Source organism: Pseudophryne corroboree, chromosome 7, assembly GCF_028390025.1.
Source record: "Pseudophryne corroboree isolate aPseCor3 chromosome 7, aPseCor3.hap2, whole genome shotgun sequence".
Classification (NCBI taxonomy): Eukaryota; Metazoa; Chordata; class Amphibia; order Anura; family Myobatrachidae; genus Pseudophryne; species Pseudophryne corroboree.
Window position 1 is genome coordinate 110,192,276 of NC_086450.1, and position 19,370 is coordinate 110,211,645.

The 19,370-nt window shown below is 45.0% G+C and overlaps 1 protein-coding gene across 3 annotated transcripts in view; it reads left to right on the forward strand.

The window, feature by feature from the left end:
• Positions 1-19,370, forward strand: part of PRPF40A (pre-mRNA processing factor 40 homolog A) — a 266,234-nt gene that overhangs the window by 240,880 nt on the left and 5,984 nt on the right. For 2 of the 3 annotated variants that reach the window (XM_063933527.1, XM_063933528.1), the window contains exons 23-25: positions 3,854-3,940; positions 7,812-7,911; positions 8,463-8,524. In XM_063933527.1, the coding sequence (XP_063789597.1) occupies positions 3,854-3,940; positions 7,812-7,911; positions 8,463-8,524 (249 nt within the window). The remainder of the gene's footprint in view (positions 1-3,853; positions 3,941-7,811; positions 7,912-8,462; positions 8,525-19,370) is intronic. The other variant, XM_063933529.1, reaches the window with a different exon arrangement.

Genomic DNA, 19,370 nt, shown 5'->3' on the forward strand with positions numbered 1-19,370 from the left:
CTCGCAGACCGGCCAGTAAGCCTGCCGACAAGCCTGAGGCATGACGCTTCAGGTCTTCCGGAGGGATCGATGAAGGTTGGGGCTCGGTTACTTCAGTTCAGGGAAGTGTGGCTCCTGTCGAAACCAGATCGGTGGGCAATGGGGGTCATATCCAGAGGATATATGTTGGATCTCGAAGAGACAGCCCCATTCCGGCTATTCGTCACACCTCTCCCAGACGATCCCTCCAGATCAACAGCAACCCTCTTACAAAATGGAGTAATCATTCCGGTGCCCTCTCCTCAGAGGGGTCGGGATTTTTACTCGGGTCTTTTTCTCGTGGACAAACCGGATGGTTCGTTCCGACCCATTCTGAATCTAAAAGCCCTCAACCCGTATCAACCCAAAAATTCAAGATGGAATCCATTCGTTCAATTATCGCCGCCATGGAGCCAGGGGAATATTTGGCTTCAATAGACATAAAAGAAGCCTACTTACATATCCCGATTTGGATAGGTCATCAGCCTCTTCTGAGATTTGCGATCGGCCCGTGGCATTTTCAATTTCAGGCTCTTCCCTTTGGCCTTTCTACGGCTCCTCGGGTTTTTACCAAGGTAATGGGTCATGTCGTCGCGGTTCTCCGTTGTCAAGGGGTCAACATCACTCCATACTTGGACGATCTGTTGGTCAAGGCCCCGTCAGCGGAAATTCTCACTCAGAACCTGCGTCTAACGACAGAAACTCTGCAGTCGTTCGGGTGGATAATCAACTTTCCAAAGTCGTCTTTACTTCCTTCCCAGAAAATGGATTTTCTGGGACTTTTATTCGATACCAACAGCCAGAAGGTGTTTCTTCCTACGGACAAGATTCAGGATCTGCAGTCCAGAATCCGGACCCTGTTACACTTACCGGTAGTGTCGGTCCTCAGATGCATGCAGGTGTTGGGCAAGATGGTGTCCTCCTTTGAGGCAGTTCCATACGCCAGATTTCATGCCTGACCTCTTCAGGCTCAGATTCTCAGCTGTTGGGCTCGGCCGGATCCACGTCTCGAATTGCAGTTGATCCGCTTGTCGGAAAAGACTCGTCAGTCGCTTCACTGGTGACTTCACAGTCCCAATTTGAGAAAAGGAGCACCGTTCACGGTTTGGTCTTGGTTGATGGTCACCACGGACGCAAGTCTCAGCGGTTGGGGAGCAGTGTTCCAGACTCATCACTTCCAGGGGCGCTGGACCAGTCAGGAGTCAAGATTACAGATCAACATTCTGGAATTGAGGGCGATCCGGTACGCACTCCTTCAGATTCAAACCATGGTACAGGGTCATCCGGTTCGTGTGCAGTCCGACAATGCCACGGCTTACATCAACAAACAGGGAGGAACTCGCAGCTGGTCCGCAATGAGAGAAGTCGCTCAGATACTCACGTGGGCGGAACGTTGGGTTCCCGTAATATCCGCAATTCACATTCCAGGAGTCGAGAACTGGGAAGCAGATTTTTTGAGTCGTCACACGATTCATCCGGGAGAATGGGAACTTCACCAGGAAGTGTTTCTCTCTCTAGTGGACTGCTGGGGACTGCCCGACGTAGACCTAATGGCGTCTCGACTCAACAAGAAACTTCCTCACTACGGCTCGCGGACTCGGGATCCTCAAGCATTTCTAATCGATGCTCTAACAGCTCCGTGGCAGTTTCAACTGGGTTACATGTTCCCGCCGATTCCACTGCTTCCACGTCTACTTCAACGCATTCGGCGAGAAGGTCTCGCCATAATTCTGGTGGCTCCAGATTGGCCGCGCCGACAGTGGTACACTCTTCTGCGCAGCATGGTCGTCGGAGACCACTTTCGTCTTCCCCTGCGACCAGATCTTCTTCAAGGGCCTTGTCGCCACCCAGATTTAAGTCGGCTGGCTTTGACGGCTTGGTTCTTGAATCCAAGATTTTAAAAGCAAAAGGTCTTTCGCGTTCTGTTGTACAGACGATGATTCGGGCTAGGAAGCCGGTGACTTCCGGCATTTACCATAGGGTATGGCGTATTTACATTGCTTGGTGCGAAAAGCGGGGCTTGACTCCGCATTTGTTTAGACTTCCTCGCCTGCTCTCCTTCCTTCAGGAGGGTCTCGATAAGGGCCTGAGGCTTTCTTCACTGAAGGGTCAGGTTTCAGCGTTCTGTTCTTTTTCAAAAGAAACTAGCGATCATTCCAGAGGTTCAAACATTCCTTCAGGGAGTACTTTGAATTCAACCACCTTTTGTTCCTCCGGTTCCTCCCTGGGATTTAAACTTGGTCCTTACGGCCCTTCAAAAATCTCCATTTGAGCTTTTGGAATCTGTGGAACTGTGTTATCTGACACAAAAAGTTGTTTTTCTTTTGGCTATTGCTTCCGCTAGACGAGTGTCTGAGTTGGCGGTTCTTTCTTGCAGGCCACCCTTGTTAGTGTTTCATGAGAACCAGGTGGTTCTGCAGACTAAGCCTTCTTTCCTTCCAAAGGTTGTTTCAGCATTTCATTTAAATCAGGACATTGTCCTTCCAGCTTTTACTCCGTCTTCTCCGGGGGAGAATTCCCATTTGGCCCTCCTGGATGTTGTTCGGGCCTTACGTATTTATTTGTCTCGCACGGAGTCTTTCCGTTGTACGGATACCTTGTTGGTATTGATTGATGCTCCCAAACGAGGTTGGCCGGCTTCCAAGAACACTGTGGCCCGTTGGGTAACTTCGGCCATTAGACAGGCTTACGTGTCCTCAAATGTTTCGGTTCCTGACTCAATTAGGGCTCATTCGACTAGAGCAGTTGGAGCATCTTGGGCTGTTCGCGGTGGTGCATCTATTGAGCAGCTGTGCAGGGCGGCGACCTGGTCGTCAATCTATACTTTCACAAAGTTTTACCGTTTTCATACTTTTGGTTTGGAGACCGCCTCTGTTGGTCGTATTTTACAGACGGCTATGCCGTCAACGTCTACCTCCTCTCATTAGCTTGCTTTGGGAAATCCCACAAGTAACGGCGCAGCGTCCCCCAGATGGATGACGGAGAAATAGGGATTTTTGTTTACTTACCGTAAAATCTCTTTCTCTGAGTCCATCTGGGAGACGCTGCGATCCCTCCCGTAGTTTTGTCTGGTTTATTTGGTTGTTTTTTTGTTCGGGTCTATCTCCTTTGGCTTGGCTAAACGTTAACTGAGTGATGGCTGAGCAGGAAGGAGATGGGAGGGGTTAGAGGGGGGAGGATGCAGCTTTTGATAGATTCTGTGCCAAACTCCACTACCACACACCTCTAACCCACAAGTAACGGCGCAGCATCCCCCAGATGGACTCAGAGAGAGATTTTACGGTAAGTAAACAAAAATCCCTGTTTTGTATGTACTGTAAAAATGTATTTGTCTGAAGCTGTAAAGGACATGGCATAACCCACCGGAAATGCATGGGTTGTACTTTTCTCCTTGTTAGATTAGTTTTAAGTGACTAATGAGGATTGCAGGGATTATAGCGAGTTGGAGTAATCTATTATTCCGTAGTGCTATCTCCCTATGGGAGCCTATAGTTTGTCACCCAAAAGTCCTGGAGAAAAGTTTTACAGTAAAAATGCTAATGTTTCATTGTTTGGAAACATTTGATTCCTATTGAACAGCTGTCAACTATAATTACTAACTTTGTAAGCTTGTAAGAACTGGTTTTCTTGAACACTATGGGGGAGATTCAGATGTTTGAAAAGTCGGTTAGGTGTCTGTTTTTTCCTGTCTATTAGATAGAGAAAAAAAGACTCCCAAACATTTGAATCTCCCCCTATTAGTTTACGAATTGTAGAACTTGATGGCTTTGTTCTTTTTATTTTTTGTTATCCTTTAACTAAACTCTAACATTATTTGGTTATATCTTTTCTATAGCATGAATGTCAACATCATCATTCAAAAAATAAGAAACACTCTAAGAAGGCTAAAAAACACCATCGTAAAAGGTCCCGCTCGCGTTCGGTGAGTATTAATCTGCAAGTGTTGGTCTTAAGTGTGGCTCACTTCATTGATATGCTTAAAGTGTGTCTACTATAGCCAAGATACAAGAGTATGCTTTCTATTGATTTGCTAAGATTGAAGTGGTAAGGTATCAGGTGTTTATTGCTAGTTCCTATTGAACCGATAGGCTACTTTATAAACGTACATTAAATGCACAAACTGGCTGTTTCACTTGCAGTTATGTGATATATATTCACCTTACAGATCCCTTAAAACAATAATTATGCTCTGATAATTGGTGGGAGAAGTTAGTTTGGGCACACACCTGGACGATGTCGGTGCAATATGTCGTTTCCAGCCATTGACCTATAGGCCGGATCATACAGTGTGTACCCACGATTTTCGCGCTCACGCAGACACATGCAATATCTTCCGGTCGGCCACACTGCGTTACCAACCGGAAGATATTGCATGCGACCCTGTGCTTTTAAATGAACAGAACAGTGATCATTCAGTCTCATTAAATCTCCAGGTGTGTACCCACTATAAGAATACTTTGCTTTGATGTTGCCAGCGGTTGGTGTTGGAGAATAATTTTACAGAACATGCACATTCTGTACGCCATCAGGAGCACTTGCAGATGAAAACATTTTTAAATTCTGTATATTTTATTTAAACTTTTTAACTAGTTACTGAACTGAACGCCAGTCTGCATAAAATAAGAATCAACTATTCTCTAACAATACATCGCACTGTGCCATGCCTTTATGGTAGCAGGACAGATTGTCTTAATGTGCTGCCTGGTATAACAGGACTGTTTAATGTCCTATTTATATTGACCACTGCAATAGCACTCTGGTGCATTTGAGAACCAGAGTATATCTCTATAGTTCTCATGCACATTGCTGGAACTACACTATGTTGACAAAAGTGATTGGACACCCACATACCACTCCCTTCCCCCATTATCCTAGGCTGCACAATGTCATGTTTCCAGGGCGATGCTGAACTGGTATACAGAAAATTAGGTAAGATAGATTGACTGGTCAGCTCATAGTAAAGATCTTTAACCTCTGGGATGAATATTAGTGATGGGTGCATTCTAGACCAACTCAACCTTCTTCAGTGTTGCAGGTGGTCACTGTACTTAATATGGAATGGCAAAACATATACCGAAAGTACTGATGTCAATAAAATCTTGATATATTTGCTCTCCGTATCCAGTCACTTTTTTGATTACATAGTGAGGAAGAGGGTAAGTATCGCAATTTAGATCTAGAATGATAAATCCCTAACCATGGTGATCTAGCGCTCTGGTTTATCAGCTGTCATTATCTAAAATCTATTGCTGTCATCATATAGTGTGTAATGGGTCATGTTCCGCCACTAGGCATGGCATGTCCCCCCTAAAATTTAAAGTAAAAAAAAAAAAAAAAGATGGGTCTCCTACCCTAGCATTCTCATCCCCACAAAATGCAAAAATTTTCAGGCGTTGCATATATAGGGGGCAGCACTGTTGAAATGGCGAAGCCACCCTGTTCGCAGTCTTTGGTTTTATTGCACATCCTGCATAGCTCATTGCTCACCTTTTGTCTTTTAGTATAGCTACAGTGCTGAGTTTTCAGAATTTATGGCAATGGTAGTCCCCCTCCAGAATTCCAAGGGTACTACAGTGGTTATCCATTTGAATGACTGCTAATCAAGTTGGAATCCTCTACCTTGATTCTCATGAACAGGTTACAACCAAATTTTGGCGTCGCATGGACAGATTTTACAATTTTTCCAACCCAATGAATGGTATTGTAGGACAGCCATTCATTGCCAATCTTAAAGGTCTGCTCTTGCCAGTGGATAAAATTATTGATTTGACTGACAAGTACTCAAGTGTGTTAACTCTATTATGTGTGAAGATTCTGAGGAAGTTTATCTCCACTATCAGTTTACTCAATTTCACTTGTTGACATTCCAAATAGAGATTCTTACAAAATGGAACAAATATGTGCATTGCTTGTACAGTCAACCCCTATGTTTGTCTCCAAGAAGTGCATCAATTTCTCTTTGGAGGCCCGACAACCTCAACACATCTGGTACTGGATGATAGCACAAACAGGTGCAATCCCTCAGGATTGGGAAGTTGTAACTACAGTGTCTGTAGAAGCTCTAGTACCTACAGGAATCAAAACGTCATATCAACATTCCACAACTAACAGTGGTGGGTAGACATAGTAGAGTCCTACATAAAGCATAAGTAATGCACCAGAAGACCCTGACCATAAAAGAGACCGCAAATATTTATGCACTTGGTGAAATGGAATGTTCCAGTAACCTTGCAATGGAAAATTTGGAGTGTATTCATAGACCGACGTGTCTTTCTACAGGGTGAATGGTCACTTCTCCCAGAGGCTTTTTTGGTGAACTGCTTTTGTTCAAGTCCAGGTATCAGAGGGCATTTGTGGTGGATACAATGTTGGACCTTAGGAAATTACCTGTTTTTACCTCTGTATGCTACTCTTCTTGGATACTGGGCTGGCCCAGAAGTTCTTGATACACAGACCTTCAAAGTATGGTGATCGGTCTGTACTTGTGGCTTGTTATAAGATGAGATCAAGTTTTCTTAATTAGGGCACACTTCTGTTTTCATTTTTGGTGCGGTTATTACAGCCATAACTTTATAAGTAATGGTGTCTCATACAGTGTGATTTTAACCATTCTGAAAGCTAGAGAATGTGTTTGTTACAAATTACTACAGAGTATGATAGACTACTACTTCTTGGTGCGGAAGAAGGGTTTCACACTTCCTACCTTTTAAATTGGATGGCTGTCCTTTTTTTTTTTTTTTTTTTTATGTGCAGGATGGTCTAGATCAGGGCTGGCCAACCTGTGGCTCTCCAGCTGTTATAAAACTAAAAGTCCCAGCATGCTTTACCAGCTGTTCATGGGAGAGTTTGCTGGGATTTGTAGTTTCTCATCAGCTTGGGGAGAGACAGGTTGGCTATGCCCCAAGACACAGTAGATTAGATTAATTACCGTAAAGCTCTTCCCTATAAATTTATATTAAAAGGAAGCTAGTTTCTGCATATGCAGTCTCTGTCCTCCCATCTTGGGGCCTTACTCTATCTTACACCCTCCTCTATTTCATGATTTAGAGATTGTATAATTGAAACTCCTCACTTGAATTGTTGTCTTCCTTTTGGTGAGATCTTCTGATGGAAGACAATTCATAACTGAAAATATTTTAAGACTTATTTGGCCTGATCGGTGAGTGCCCTCTGGGCAGCCATGCACTGGGGCTCTTCAGTGTTGCCAAGTGATTGTTAGTCCATAAGTAAAAATAAAACAACTATTGTTTCAATGTTTTTGCCTGCAAATAGGTTAGTTTTGGACGGAAAGGTTTGTGCTCTGAAATTTTGGAGCAAACACTCATCTGGATGCAGCTTTGGACGGTGTCCTTCAATTGGATGAAAGAGAAAAAAACTGTTTTCCAATTTCAAACGTATAATCTGAAACAAAAAGGACACAAGAAGTGCGTAAAAGTAGGGAAAACAATGTCCTCCTGTGGAAGAGACATGGATTTAACATAAGTACAAAAATCCTGTTTTCCTTACTCTCGTATTTATTCTTTGGAACTTATTTAGTTTATAAAGAATGGTTCCTCCCTCATAAGAGGGTGAGGAGTTTTTTACATTTATGCAGAGTGACGTTAAAATGACAAATTCCTAATCCAGCTTCTAGAACCTATGCTCGCACAAAATCAGAGAGATGGATAGAACTGAAGCACAAAAATCCTGTTTTGTGCTCATTTTCCCTATGTAGAATTTTTTCCTAATTATCTTCCTCTTCCTCATTATCTGCCTCATTTTGAAAAGTTCACATAATGGTTTTGATCTTTTAGGAATCGGAGTCTGAGGATGAGGAAGACAGCCATACCAAAAAGAAAAGGCAGCGATCAGACTCTCGGTCGGGTTCTGAACATTCCACTAGTGGAGAATCTGGTAAATTAAAATACTGATCTCTTTTGTTTATAAAGATTATTTTATTATTTAAAAAAAAAAAAAGGCTTCTCCAGTATTTTTAGGCATAAATCCTACTCCCTCAGCAGTTTATTGTATTCATTTTTTATTGTACCTACCTGGTGTTAAGAATAATTTGCTGGCTTTGCATACAGTTGAGTAATCATTTAGCCGGTTTGCAGATACAAACTGAGCTTTCATGCTTTACTATAGTGTGCTATAGTAGATGGCACAGTGTAATGCTTAACTCCACTATACTGTGATATTGCGTAGGTAGCACATATATCTATAGTTCTGAGTAACTGACAGCTTTAGAGTTCCCAGGTAAGAGTACAAAAAAAAACCTGTTTCATTCTAGGTAGTGGAATATTGACGATTATAGAGGAGGAACAAAGTAATGCTGCTCTGGATTCCAATCTATTATGTACCTTCATTGTGAGGGTCGTTTTTTTTTTTTCCGTTTACACTAGATTATCAGGGGGGGGGAAAGATTTCAGTGAATTTTTTCTTCATCGTTTCTCTTATTTTTACAGAAAAAAGCTATAAAAAGACAAAAAAACACAAGAAGAAGAGCAAAAAGAAGAGACAGAAGTCTGTAAGTTTGATTCTGCCTTGAAGAATGATAATGTACCACTTTGGTACCTCCCACTATTTAGAATGGGCCTTGCTAAAGATAACATTCAGGAGAGTTAGGAAGCCAGCGGCTTCTGACTGTTTGCAGTTAAGAGGGCAAAGTAGTGGCAGAACTTTTAATCCTATGCTTAGTGAATAGACAAAAAATGGTATTCCTTTCCAAGCTGGATGTACCTATAATGTGCTTGGCCAGGACAATGATCTCAACTGCGGCGGCTCTTTTGTTATGGACAGGAAATTCAAAGACTTTAGTCTACACATGTTGCAATTCGGGCCTCTCTTAGACTCTTCTTACGGTCGGTTTGGATTAACAAAAGTGGTTAATAGCGGCTCTTGGATGGTTTGCAATCAGGGAGACCCCATGTCTGAACTGCCAACCTTGGTTGAACACATTTATGATCCATCCGAATATCCGGGGATGTTTGGTCTCATTGAGGTTACGATTCAGCCTCTGTGTTCTCAGTGTGCCAAATACTCTGTCTTAAGGCTTCGGTATCAGACATGAAGTAGAGGACTCTCCAATCTCTACCTTTTCAGGTAGTGTCTTATATTAGCCAGACCTGGATAAGTTTATTAACCAAATCATGGTAGGAAAAGAACTTTCTGCCCATCAATTCAATAAAATATAGGGCCCCTTGGTTAGGTCATTTTGTTCTGAAAGAAGATCGCCACGTGGAAGGGAAGAGGCTTGGTCCGCTAAACAAGCAGCTTGCAAGCCCTCAGAAACAGGAACTAATGAGTGGATTGAGCGCCTACCAATGTCGTGTTCAGAGCCTCTGTTATCAGTAGTACAGTTCCACTTCAGATGCCAGGATAAGAGAAATTGTGATTATATCCTACATCTCCTGAATTCCCCACCCCAATGGTGTTTAATCACTCATTACCTTTGGAGTCCAAACAAGACTCCTATCCTTGTGGAATCTATTTAGCCATTAATCATATCAGGGGTGATCATTCCAGTACCGAAAAAGCAAAACGAATTCAGATTCTATTCCATTATCTTGGTCCACAGTCTGTGGAGTAGCTTCACACTCTGTGCCGTTCTGAATTCTATGGCACTTTATCGTCCTTTCCCCCAGTAGATTCAAAGAGTGGATTTAAAGCATGTAGAAAACAAGAATCCTATTTTAAGATTAAATGTAGCATTTATTTGTAAAGGGGAATGGAACATGCTGACACTATAGAAGTAAAAATAAATAATTGGAATTTAATTAAAATGGTATAGAGAAATTGCAAATGATTTCATCTGCAAATGCTGTGTTACTGATGATTAGTTTTGCAGGACAAATTATTTCTCCAGCATCTATAAGGGATATTGGGGGAAACTAGTACGATGGGGTATAGATGGGGTCCAAAGGAGCCAGTGCACTTTAAATTTCTTCAACTGGGTGTGCTGGCTCCTCCCCTCTATGCCCCCTCCCACAGGCAGCTTAGAAAAAAGTGCCCTCAGGAGAGGATGCACACTCTGCAGCTCCAGAGAGTTTTCTTCAATTTAATTTTAAACTTTTATTATTTTCGGTATGCTGCCTGTGCAACAGGTCGGTCACCGGTCTTATGAGGTGCTGAGCCGCTTCCCCGGAGTTGTTGTTCAGCGGGGCACTGCGCTTTGGCTGTCGCAGCACGCTGCACACCCCTAACGCTGCCTGAAGGTGACATCGGTGGTGAGTACAAACCGGGGGCCCCGCTAGGGGGTTCCCCCGGGTTCAAAGTGCCGCAGGTCCCGCTAAGATCCCCCGTGTAGAACTGACACAAAAGGGCTTGACTAGCACTTGTGTGATGTTTTAAGCTATGAAGGAAACTGCCAGTATAAATATTCATTATAGCTTTGGCGCATTCCTCTGCTTACAGCAGCCATCTACAGCAGTGGTTCTCAAGTACCCTCAACAGTTCATGTTTTCCAGGTCTCCTCACAGGATTGCAAGTGAAATAATTTTCTCCCCCTGTGGGTCTTTTAAAATGATTCTGAGTAATGAATACACCTGTTCAACTGCTCAGTGACCTGGAAAACATGAACTGTTGAGGGTACTTGAGGACTGAGGTTGAGAACCACTGATCTACAGAACACACAGCCCTTCCTGCCTCACAAGACACGCTGGAAATCTGGTAAGGGTGTAGCGAAGGGGGAGAGCCGCTTCTGTACACTATCCTGATCCTCTGTAGGACTTACCGCTTCTGTACACTACCCTGATCCTCTGTAGGACTTACCGCTTCTGTACACTACCCTGATCCTCTGTAGGACTTACCGCTTCTGTACACTACCCTGATCCTCTGTAGGACTTAAATTGTTAGTGTTTACTGTGTTTAGTAAGCTGACAGCCTCGCTGTTGCAGATTTAGCTGCTAGAGAAGATGCACAGTACCCCACTCCCCCCACCCCAATCCCTCTCATGCAGGTCCACAGAAGCGTGGTTTACCTGCTCTGCTATCAGATTCAGTTGATGATATTCAAGATGATGGGGATGACACTCGGCGTATTGAACCCCTCATTTTGGCTATAAGGGATGTGTTAAAGCTCACTCTAGAGGACACTGCATCACAGCAGTCATTTTTCTTTGTACAAAACAATTACTTTGGGTTAACTGCGCACTGAGTATCTTCTTGTTCGGACGAGCTGCTGCACTTGTTGGTGACTGGCCTTCTTAGCAATAAATATTGTATTGTCTAGTGCTGCGCTCAATCCTGGCTACTACGACTGATTTTTAACGGATACTATGTATATAGTTTTGTCTGATGCAAATGGTACTCAAATGGAAAAAATAAACCTAATGTTTTCCCTTTACTTGTTCCACAGATGAATATAGTGAACTGTATGAATGTATTGCCAAACTGAAACACAGTAACTCAAGATAATTGTATTATGATAAACAAATGAAACAAAATATTGAAGTCCCCTTTGGCACTTCTGTGTACACACTTCTGTTAAAATACTTTTACAGAGAAAATATGATCCTCTAATCGAAAAGGTAAAAGTCTCTTTAGAAAGTTCACCACAGTCTAGATTGCAGATTACGGCGTCCTGCACGTTGTATGCGCTCTGTTTACTGAAGCAACAAATATTAGTTAGAATAAGTCAGTGAGTCCTGTGGGGTGTTCACGGTGTAGTAAGCTGCTGGTGTTAACTGCACAAAAGTGGGTAACAATGGGGCTCCGGACTGGTCTGTCCTTTCTCGCCCCAGCTCCCCGCGGTGCGTCCTGGTACAGACACCCCCCTGGGCGCTGGTCAGTCCGAGAGGTAGAACCTGTCTAGGGTAGGGAGGAACTCTGATACCGCTCTACAGAGCTGCCAGCTGTGTAACCCCCACCACGTACGGAGACTCACCTGTCGCCTCTTCCCGCTGTCCACCGTGCTAAATCACCGGCTTCCTCCCCTCGTCCTCCGTGTTGCGGTTGCTTGGTTAAGCTGCTGATTTCCGGGTTTCCCGGTTACGTGACTGTGTTGTTCTGTGTTCCTCCGTAGCGAGCGCTCTATATATTAGTTGTTAGTTTTACACAAATCAGTTGTAGCTCCATCGCGTTTCAGCTAGGCCTTCCTCTGGGAGAAGTGGATGATTTGGGATAGTAATTCATTTGGTTTTTAAAGGATGTCCATGTGCCCTTGTGCAGTCATGTGGTTCAAATCCCTAGCTGCTATTGGTCTGATCCCTTCTCCATTGTATTGTCATCAATATGTACATTTCATATATTAAACTTTGAAAATAACTATCTTATTCAGTTATTCTTCTTACTCTATAACTTCTATACTTAGTCCTGCCTAAGAAAGAGAATTTTGCTGCATGTTGTAAATTGTACAATGTGTATGTACCTTATATATAGGGGTATCTCTATAGGGTTTTGACTTGCACATATACAAGTGTCTAAAGCCCACAGGTACCCACATGCGCATATGTACATACATAAACACATGTGGACATATATAATTTTAACATGCGCATCCATGCATATTATGTTCCTCAAGTCCCTTTTTAATATTGCGAATATTCGCAATATTAAAAAGGGACTTGAGGAACATTATTTGTCAAAACATTTCAAAGATCATCACAACAGTGATTCTCGTTCACTGAAATTTATAGGGATACAAGAAGTGCACCCCAACTGGAGAGGAGGTGACTTTACTGAAAAGATTAACACCATAGAACTGAGGTGGATGTACGAATTAAGGACCCTTGTCCCATTTGGATTAAATCGTGATAATGAGGTAAAATCATTTAATATATAAAAAATGAGGTGTGTTCAGTAACACCTTCTGACATAGCCAACCTTGAAACAGACCAATAACCCTTCTGCACATGTATCTGTATATGTGTGCGATTTAGGATTCGCCTACATACATATGTGGATACATGTATGTCTAGATACAGTATGCATGGATGCGCATGTTATAATTATATATGTGGTGAACTTTCTAAAGAGACTTTTACCCTTTTCGATTAGGGGATCATATTTTCTCTGTAAAAGTATTTTAACAGAAGTGTGTACACAGAAGTGCCAGAGGACTGCGATATTTTGTTTAATTTGTTTATCATCATAATACAATTATCTTGAGTTACTGTGTTTCAGTTTGGTAATACATTCATAAAATTCACTATATTCATCTGTGGAACAGGTAAAGGGAAAACATTAGGTTTATTTTCTCTAACGTCCTAGTGGATGCTGGGAACTCCGTAAGGACCATGGGGAATAGCGGGCTCCGAAGGAGGCTGGGCACTCTAGAAAGATCTTAGACTACCTGGTGTGCACTGGCTCCTCCCACTATGACCCTCCTCCAAGCCTCAGTTAGATTTCGTGCCCGGCCGAGGTTGGATGCACACTAGGGGCTCTCCTGAGCTCTTAGAAAGTTATAGTCTTAGAATTTGTTATTTTCAGTGAGACCTGCTGGCAACAGGCTCACTGCAGCGAGGGACTAAGGGGAGAAGAAGCGAACTCGCCTGCTTGCAGCCGGATTGGGCTTCTTAGGCTACTGGACACCATTAGCTCCAGAGGGATCGACCGCAGGCCCAGCCTTGATGTTCGGTCCCGGAGCCGCGCCGCCGTCCGCCTTACAGAGCCAGAAGCAAGAAGATGGTCCGGAAAATCGGCGGCATGAAGACATCCTGTCTTCACCAAGGTAGCGCACAGCACTGCAGCTGTGCGCCATTGCTCCTCATACACACTTAACATTCCGGTCACTGAGGGTGCAGGGCGCTGGGGGGGGGGCGCCCTGAGGCAGCAATAAAAACACCTTGGCTGGCTAAAATACCTCAATATATAGCCCCTGGGGCTATATATGAGGTAAATACCCCTGCCAGAATCCCATAAAAAGCGGGAGAATAGGCCGCGAAAAAGGGGCGGAGCCTATCTCCTCAGCACACTGGCGCCATTTTTCCCTCACAGCTCGGCTGGAAGGAAGCTCCCTGGCTCTTCCCTGCAATTCTACAGTACAGTAAGAGGGAAAAGAGAGGGGGGGCATTAAAATTGGCACTGTATACAGTATATTATAAAAAAAGCAGCTATTAGGGACATAACTCAGTTAGTCCCTGTATATATATATATATATATATATATAGCGCTCTGGTGTGTGCTGGCATACTCTTACTTTGTCCCCCCAAAGGGCTTTTGTTGAGCATTCCCTGTGTGTGTGGAGTGTGTCGGTACGGCTGTGTCGACATGTTTGAGGAGGATAATGATGTGGAGGGGGAGCAGATGCGTTTAGCAGGGATGTCACCCCCTGGGGGTCAGACACCTGAGTGGATGGTATTATGGCAGGAAATGAGTGCACGTATAGACTCCTTACATAAAAAAATTGACGACATGCCGACTGTGGGACAGCCGAGTCTTCAGCTCGTGCCTGTCCAGGTGTCTCAAAAGTCATCAGGGGCTCTGAAACGCCCGTTATCTCAGGTGGCACAAGTAGATGTCGACACGGATACTGACACCAGTGTCGACGACGATGAGTCAAATTTAATGCCCGTTAAGGCCATTCACTGCATGATTGAGGCAATGAAAGAGGTGTTAAATATTTCTGATTTACATCCAGGTACCACAAAAAAGGGTATTATGTTTGGGGAGAAAAAACTACCTGTAGTTTTTCCCCCGTCAGATGAATTAAATGAAGTGTGTGAAGAAGCGTGGGCTTCCCCTGATAAGAAATTGGTAATTCCTAAGAAGCTACTAATGGCGTTCCCTTTCCCGCCAGAGGATAGGTTACGTTGGGAAACACCCCCGAGGGTGGATAAAGCGCTCACACGTTTGTCTAAAAAGGTGGCACTACCGTCCCAGGATACGGCCGCCCTTAAGGAACCTGCTGATAGAAAGCAGGAGGCGATCCTGAAGTCTGTATATACACACTCAGGCATTATACTCAGACCAGCTATTGCGTCAGCATGGATGTGCAGTGCTGCCGCTGCGTGGTCAGATAAACTGTCAGAAAATATTGACACGTTAGACAGAGACACGATCCTGCTAACAATTGACCATATAAAAGACTCAGTCTTATACATGAGAGATGCACAGAGGGAAATCTGCCGGCTGGCATCTAAAATAAGTGCATTATCTATCTCTGCTAGGAGATGCTTATGGACTCGCCAGTGGACTGGAGATGCAGATTCCAAAAGGCACATGGAAGTCTTGCCTTATAAGGGGGAGAAATTATTTGGGGATGGTCTCTCCGACCTAGTTTCCACAGCAACGTCTGGGAAGTCAGCATTTTTACCCCATGTCCTCACAGCCTAAGAAGGCGCCATTTTATCAGGTTCAGTCCTTTCGGTCCCAGAAAAACAAGCGGGGAAAAGGAGGGTCTTTTCTGTCAAGAGGCAGAGGCAGGGGAAAAAGGCTGCAGCAAACAGCAGGTTCCCAGGAACAAAAGTCCTCCCCCGCTTCCTCTTCCAAGTCCGCCGCATGACGGTGGGGCTTCACAGGCGGAGCCAGGTACGGTGGGGGCCCGCCTCAGGAATTTCAGCGATCAGTGGGCCCGCTCACAGGTGGATCCCTGGATCCTTCAAATAGTATCTCAGGGATACAGGCTGGAATTCGAGGCGACTCCACCCCGCCGTTTCCTAAAATCCGCCTTGCCGATTGCTCCCTCAGACAGGGAGGCGGTGCTAGCAGCGATTCACAAGCTGTATTCCCAGCAGGTGATAATCAAGGTACCCCTACTTCAACAAGGCCGGGGTTACTATTCCACACTATTTGTGGTGCCGAAACCGGACGGTTCGGTGAGACCCATTTTAAATTTGAAATCCTTGAACACATACATAAAAAAATTCAAGTTCAAGATGGAATCGCTCAGGGCGGTTATTGCAAGCCTGGACGAGGGGGATTACATGGTATCCCTGGACATCAAGGATGCTTACCTGCATGTCCCCATTTACAATTCTCACCAGGAGTACCTCAGATTTGTGGTACAGGACTGCCATTACCAATTCCAGACGCTGCCGTTTGGACTCTCCACGGCACCGAGGGTATTTACCAAGGTTATGGCGGAAATGATGATACTCCTTCGAAAAAAGGGAGTTTTAATTATCCCATACTTGGACGATCTCCTAATAAAGGCACGATCCAAGGAACAGTTGTTAGTGGGAGTAGCACTATCTCAGGAAGTGCTGAGCCAGCACGGCTGGATTCTGAATATCCCAAAGTCACAGCTGGTCCCCACGACACGTCTAATGTTCCTGGGAATGATTCTGGACACGGCCCAGAAAAAAGTGTTTCTCCCGGAGGAGAAAGCCAGGGAGTTGTCTTCTCTAGTCAGAGACCTCCTAAAACCAAAACAGGTATCGGTGCATCACTGCACGCGGGTCCTGGGAAAGATGGTAGCTTCTTACGAAGCAATTCCATTCGGCAGGTTCCATGCCAGGATTTTTCAGTGGGACCTGTTGGACAAGTGGTCCGGATCGCATCTTCAGATGCATCGTTTAATAACCCTGTCTCCACGAACCAGGGTGTCTCTTCTGTGGTGGCTGCACAGTGCTCATCTTCTGGAGGGCCGCAGATTCGGCATACAGGACTGGGTCCTGGTGACCACGGATGCCAGCCTACGAGGCTGGGGGGCAGTCACAAAGGGTAGAAATTTCCAAGGACTATGGTCAAGTCAGGAGACTGCCCTTCACATAAATATTCTGGAACTAAGGGCCATTTACAATGCCCTAAGTCAAGCAAAATCCCTGCTTCTACACCAGCCGGTGCTGATCCAGTCAGACAACATCACGGCAGTCGCCCATGTGAATCGACAGGGCGGCACAAGAAGCAGGACGGCGATGGCAGAAGCCACAAAAATTCTCCGATGGGCGGAGAATCATGTACTAGCACTGTCAGCAGTGTTCATCCCGGGAGTGGACAACTGGGAAGCAGACTTTCTCAGCAGGCACGACCTCCACCCGGGAGAGTGGGGACTTCATCCAGAAGTCTTCCAAATGATTGTAAATCAATGGGGTCGTCCACAGGTGGACATGATGGCGTCCCGCCTAAACAAAAAACTAGAGAAGTATTGCGCCAGGTCAAGAGACCCTCAGGCGATAGCTGTGGACGCTCTAGTGACACCGTGGGTGTACCGGTCAGTTTATGTGTTCCCTCCTCTACCTCTCATACCAAAGGTATTGAGAATAATAAGAAAGCGAGGAGTAAACACAATTCTCGTGGTTCCGGATTGGCCGAGAAGAGCGTGGTACCCGGAACTTCAAGAGATGATCTCAGAGGACCCGTGGTCTCTGCCGCTCAGACAGGACCTGCTGCAGCAGGGCCCCTGTCTGTTCCAAGACTTACCGCGGCTGCGTTTGACGGCATGGCGGTTGAACGCCGGATCCTGAAGGAAAAGGGCATTCCGGGGGAAGTCATTCCTACGCTTATTAAAGCCAGGAAAGATGTTACGGCAAAGCATTATCACCGCATATGGCGGAAATATGTTGCATGGTGCGAGGCCAAAAAGGCCCCAACAGAGGAATTTCAACTAGGTCGATTTCTGCATTTCTTGCAAGCAGGAGTGAATATGGGCCTAAAACTGGGCTCCATTAAGGTACAGATCTCGGCTCTGTCGATTTTCTTTCAAAAAGAACTAGCTTCAGTACCTGAAGTTCAGACATTTGTGAAAGGAGTGCTGCATATTCAGCCCCCATTTGTGCCTCCTGTGGCACCTTGGGATCTCAACGTGATGTTGAGTTTCCTAAAATCACATTGGTTTGAGCCACTAAAAACCGTGGATCTGAAATATCTCACGTGGAAAGTGGTCATGTTATTGGCCTTGGCTTCAGCCAGGCGAGTGTCAGAGTTGGCGGCTTTATCATGTAAAAGCCCTTATCTGATTTTCCATATGGATAGGGCAGAATTGAGGACTCGTCCCCAGTTTCTCCCTAAGGTGGTGTCAGCGTTTCACCTGAACCAGCCTATTGTGGTGCCTGCGGCTACTAAGGATTTGGAGGACTCCAAGTTGCTAGACGTTGTCAGGGCCCTGAAAATATATGTTTCCAGGACGGCTGGAGTCAGAAAATCTGACTCGCTGTTTATCCTGTATGCACCCAACAAGCTGGGTGCTCCTGCTTCTAAGCAGACTATTGCTCGTTGGATTTGTAGTACAATTCAGCTTGCACATACTGTGGCAGGCCTGCCACAGCCAAAATCTGTCAATGCCCATTCCACAAGGAAGGTGGGCTCATCTTGGGCGGCTGCCCGAGGGGTCTCGGCTTTACAACTTTGCCGAGCAGCTACTTGGTCAGGGGCAAACACGTTTGCAAAATTCTACAAATTTGATACCCTGGCTGAGGAGGACCTGGAGTTCTCTCATTCGGTGCTGCAGAGTCATCCGCACTCTCCCGCCCGTTTGGGAGCTTTGGTATAATCCCCATGGTCCTTACGGAGTTCCCAGCATCCACTAGGACGTTAGAGAAAATAAGAATTTACTCACCGGTAATTCTATTTCTCGTAGTCCGTAGTGGATGCTGGGCGCCCATCCCAAGTGCGGTTTATCTGCAATACTTGTACATAGTTATTGTTAACTAAATCGGGTTATTGTTGAGCCATCTGTTGAGAGGCTCTATTGTTTCATACTGTTAACTGTGTTTCATATCACGAGTTGTACGGTGTGATTGGTGTGGCTGGTATGAGTCTTACCCGGGATTCAAAATCCTTCCTTATTGTGTACGCTCGTCCGGGCACAGTACCTAACTGAGGCTTGGAGGAGGGTCATAGTGGGAGGAGCCAGTGCACACCTGGTAGTCTAAGATCTTTCTAGAGTGCCCAGCCTCCTTCGGAGCCCGCTATTCCCCATGGTCCTTACGGAGTTCCCAGCATCCACTACGGACTACGAGAAATAGAATTACCGGTGAGTAAATTCTTATTTTTTCCATTTGAGTACCATTTGCATCAGACAAAACTATATACATAGTATCAGTTAAAAATCGGTCATAGTAGCCAGGATTGAGCGCAGCACTAGATCATACAATATTTGTACAAAATAAGCCTCATGTCACTTTCCCCGATTCTCCAGAGTTAGATGACTTATTCAAACAGGCCTGGAAAAATCCAGACAACAAAAATTCCAATTGTCCCAAAAAAATTTGCACACTTTCCCATTTGTTCATAAAGGTAGAAAATTTTGGGAGGAACCCCCTGGGGTGGATGTCTGTCTCTCGCCTGTCTAAGAAGGCGGTGCTGCCTGCCCCGGGCTCCTTTATCTTTTGATCCCCAGGATCCTTCATAGTAGACTACCCTAAAATCCATATACACTGCAGCCGGACTTTCACAAAGACCAGTAATTGCGGGTTGCTGGATGACCCATGCTATTCATTCTTGGGCCACGCAAATTCAGGGGGGCCTCTCGGGGGATATGCCCTTAGTCACTAT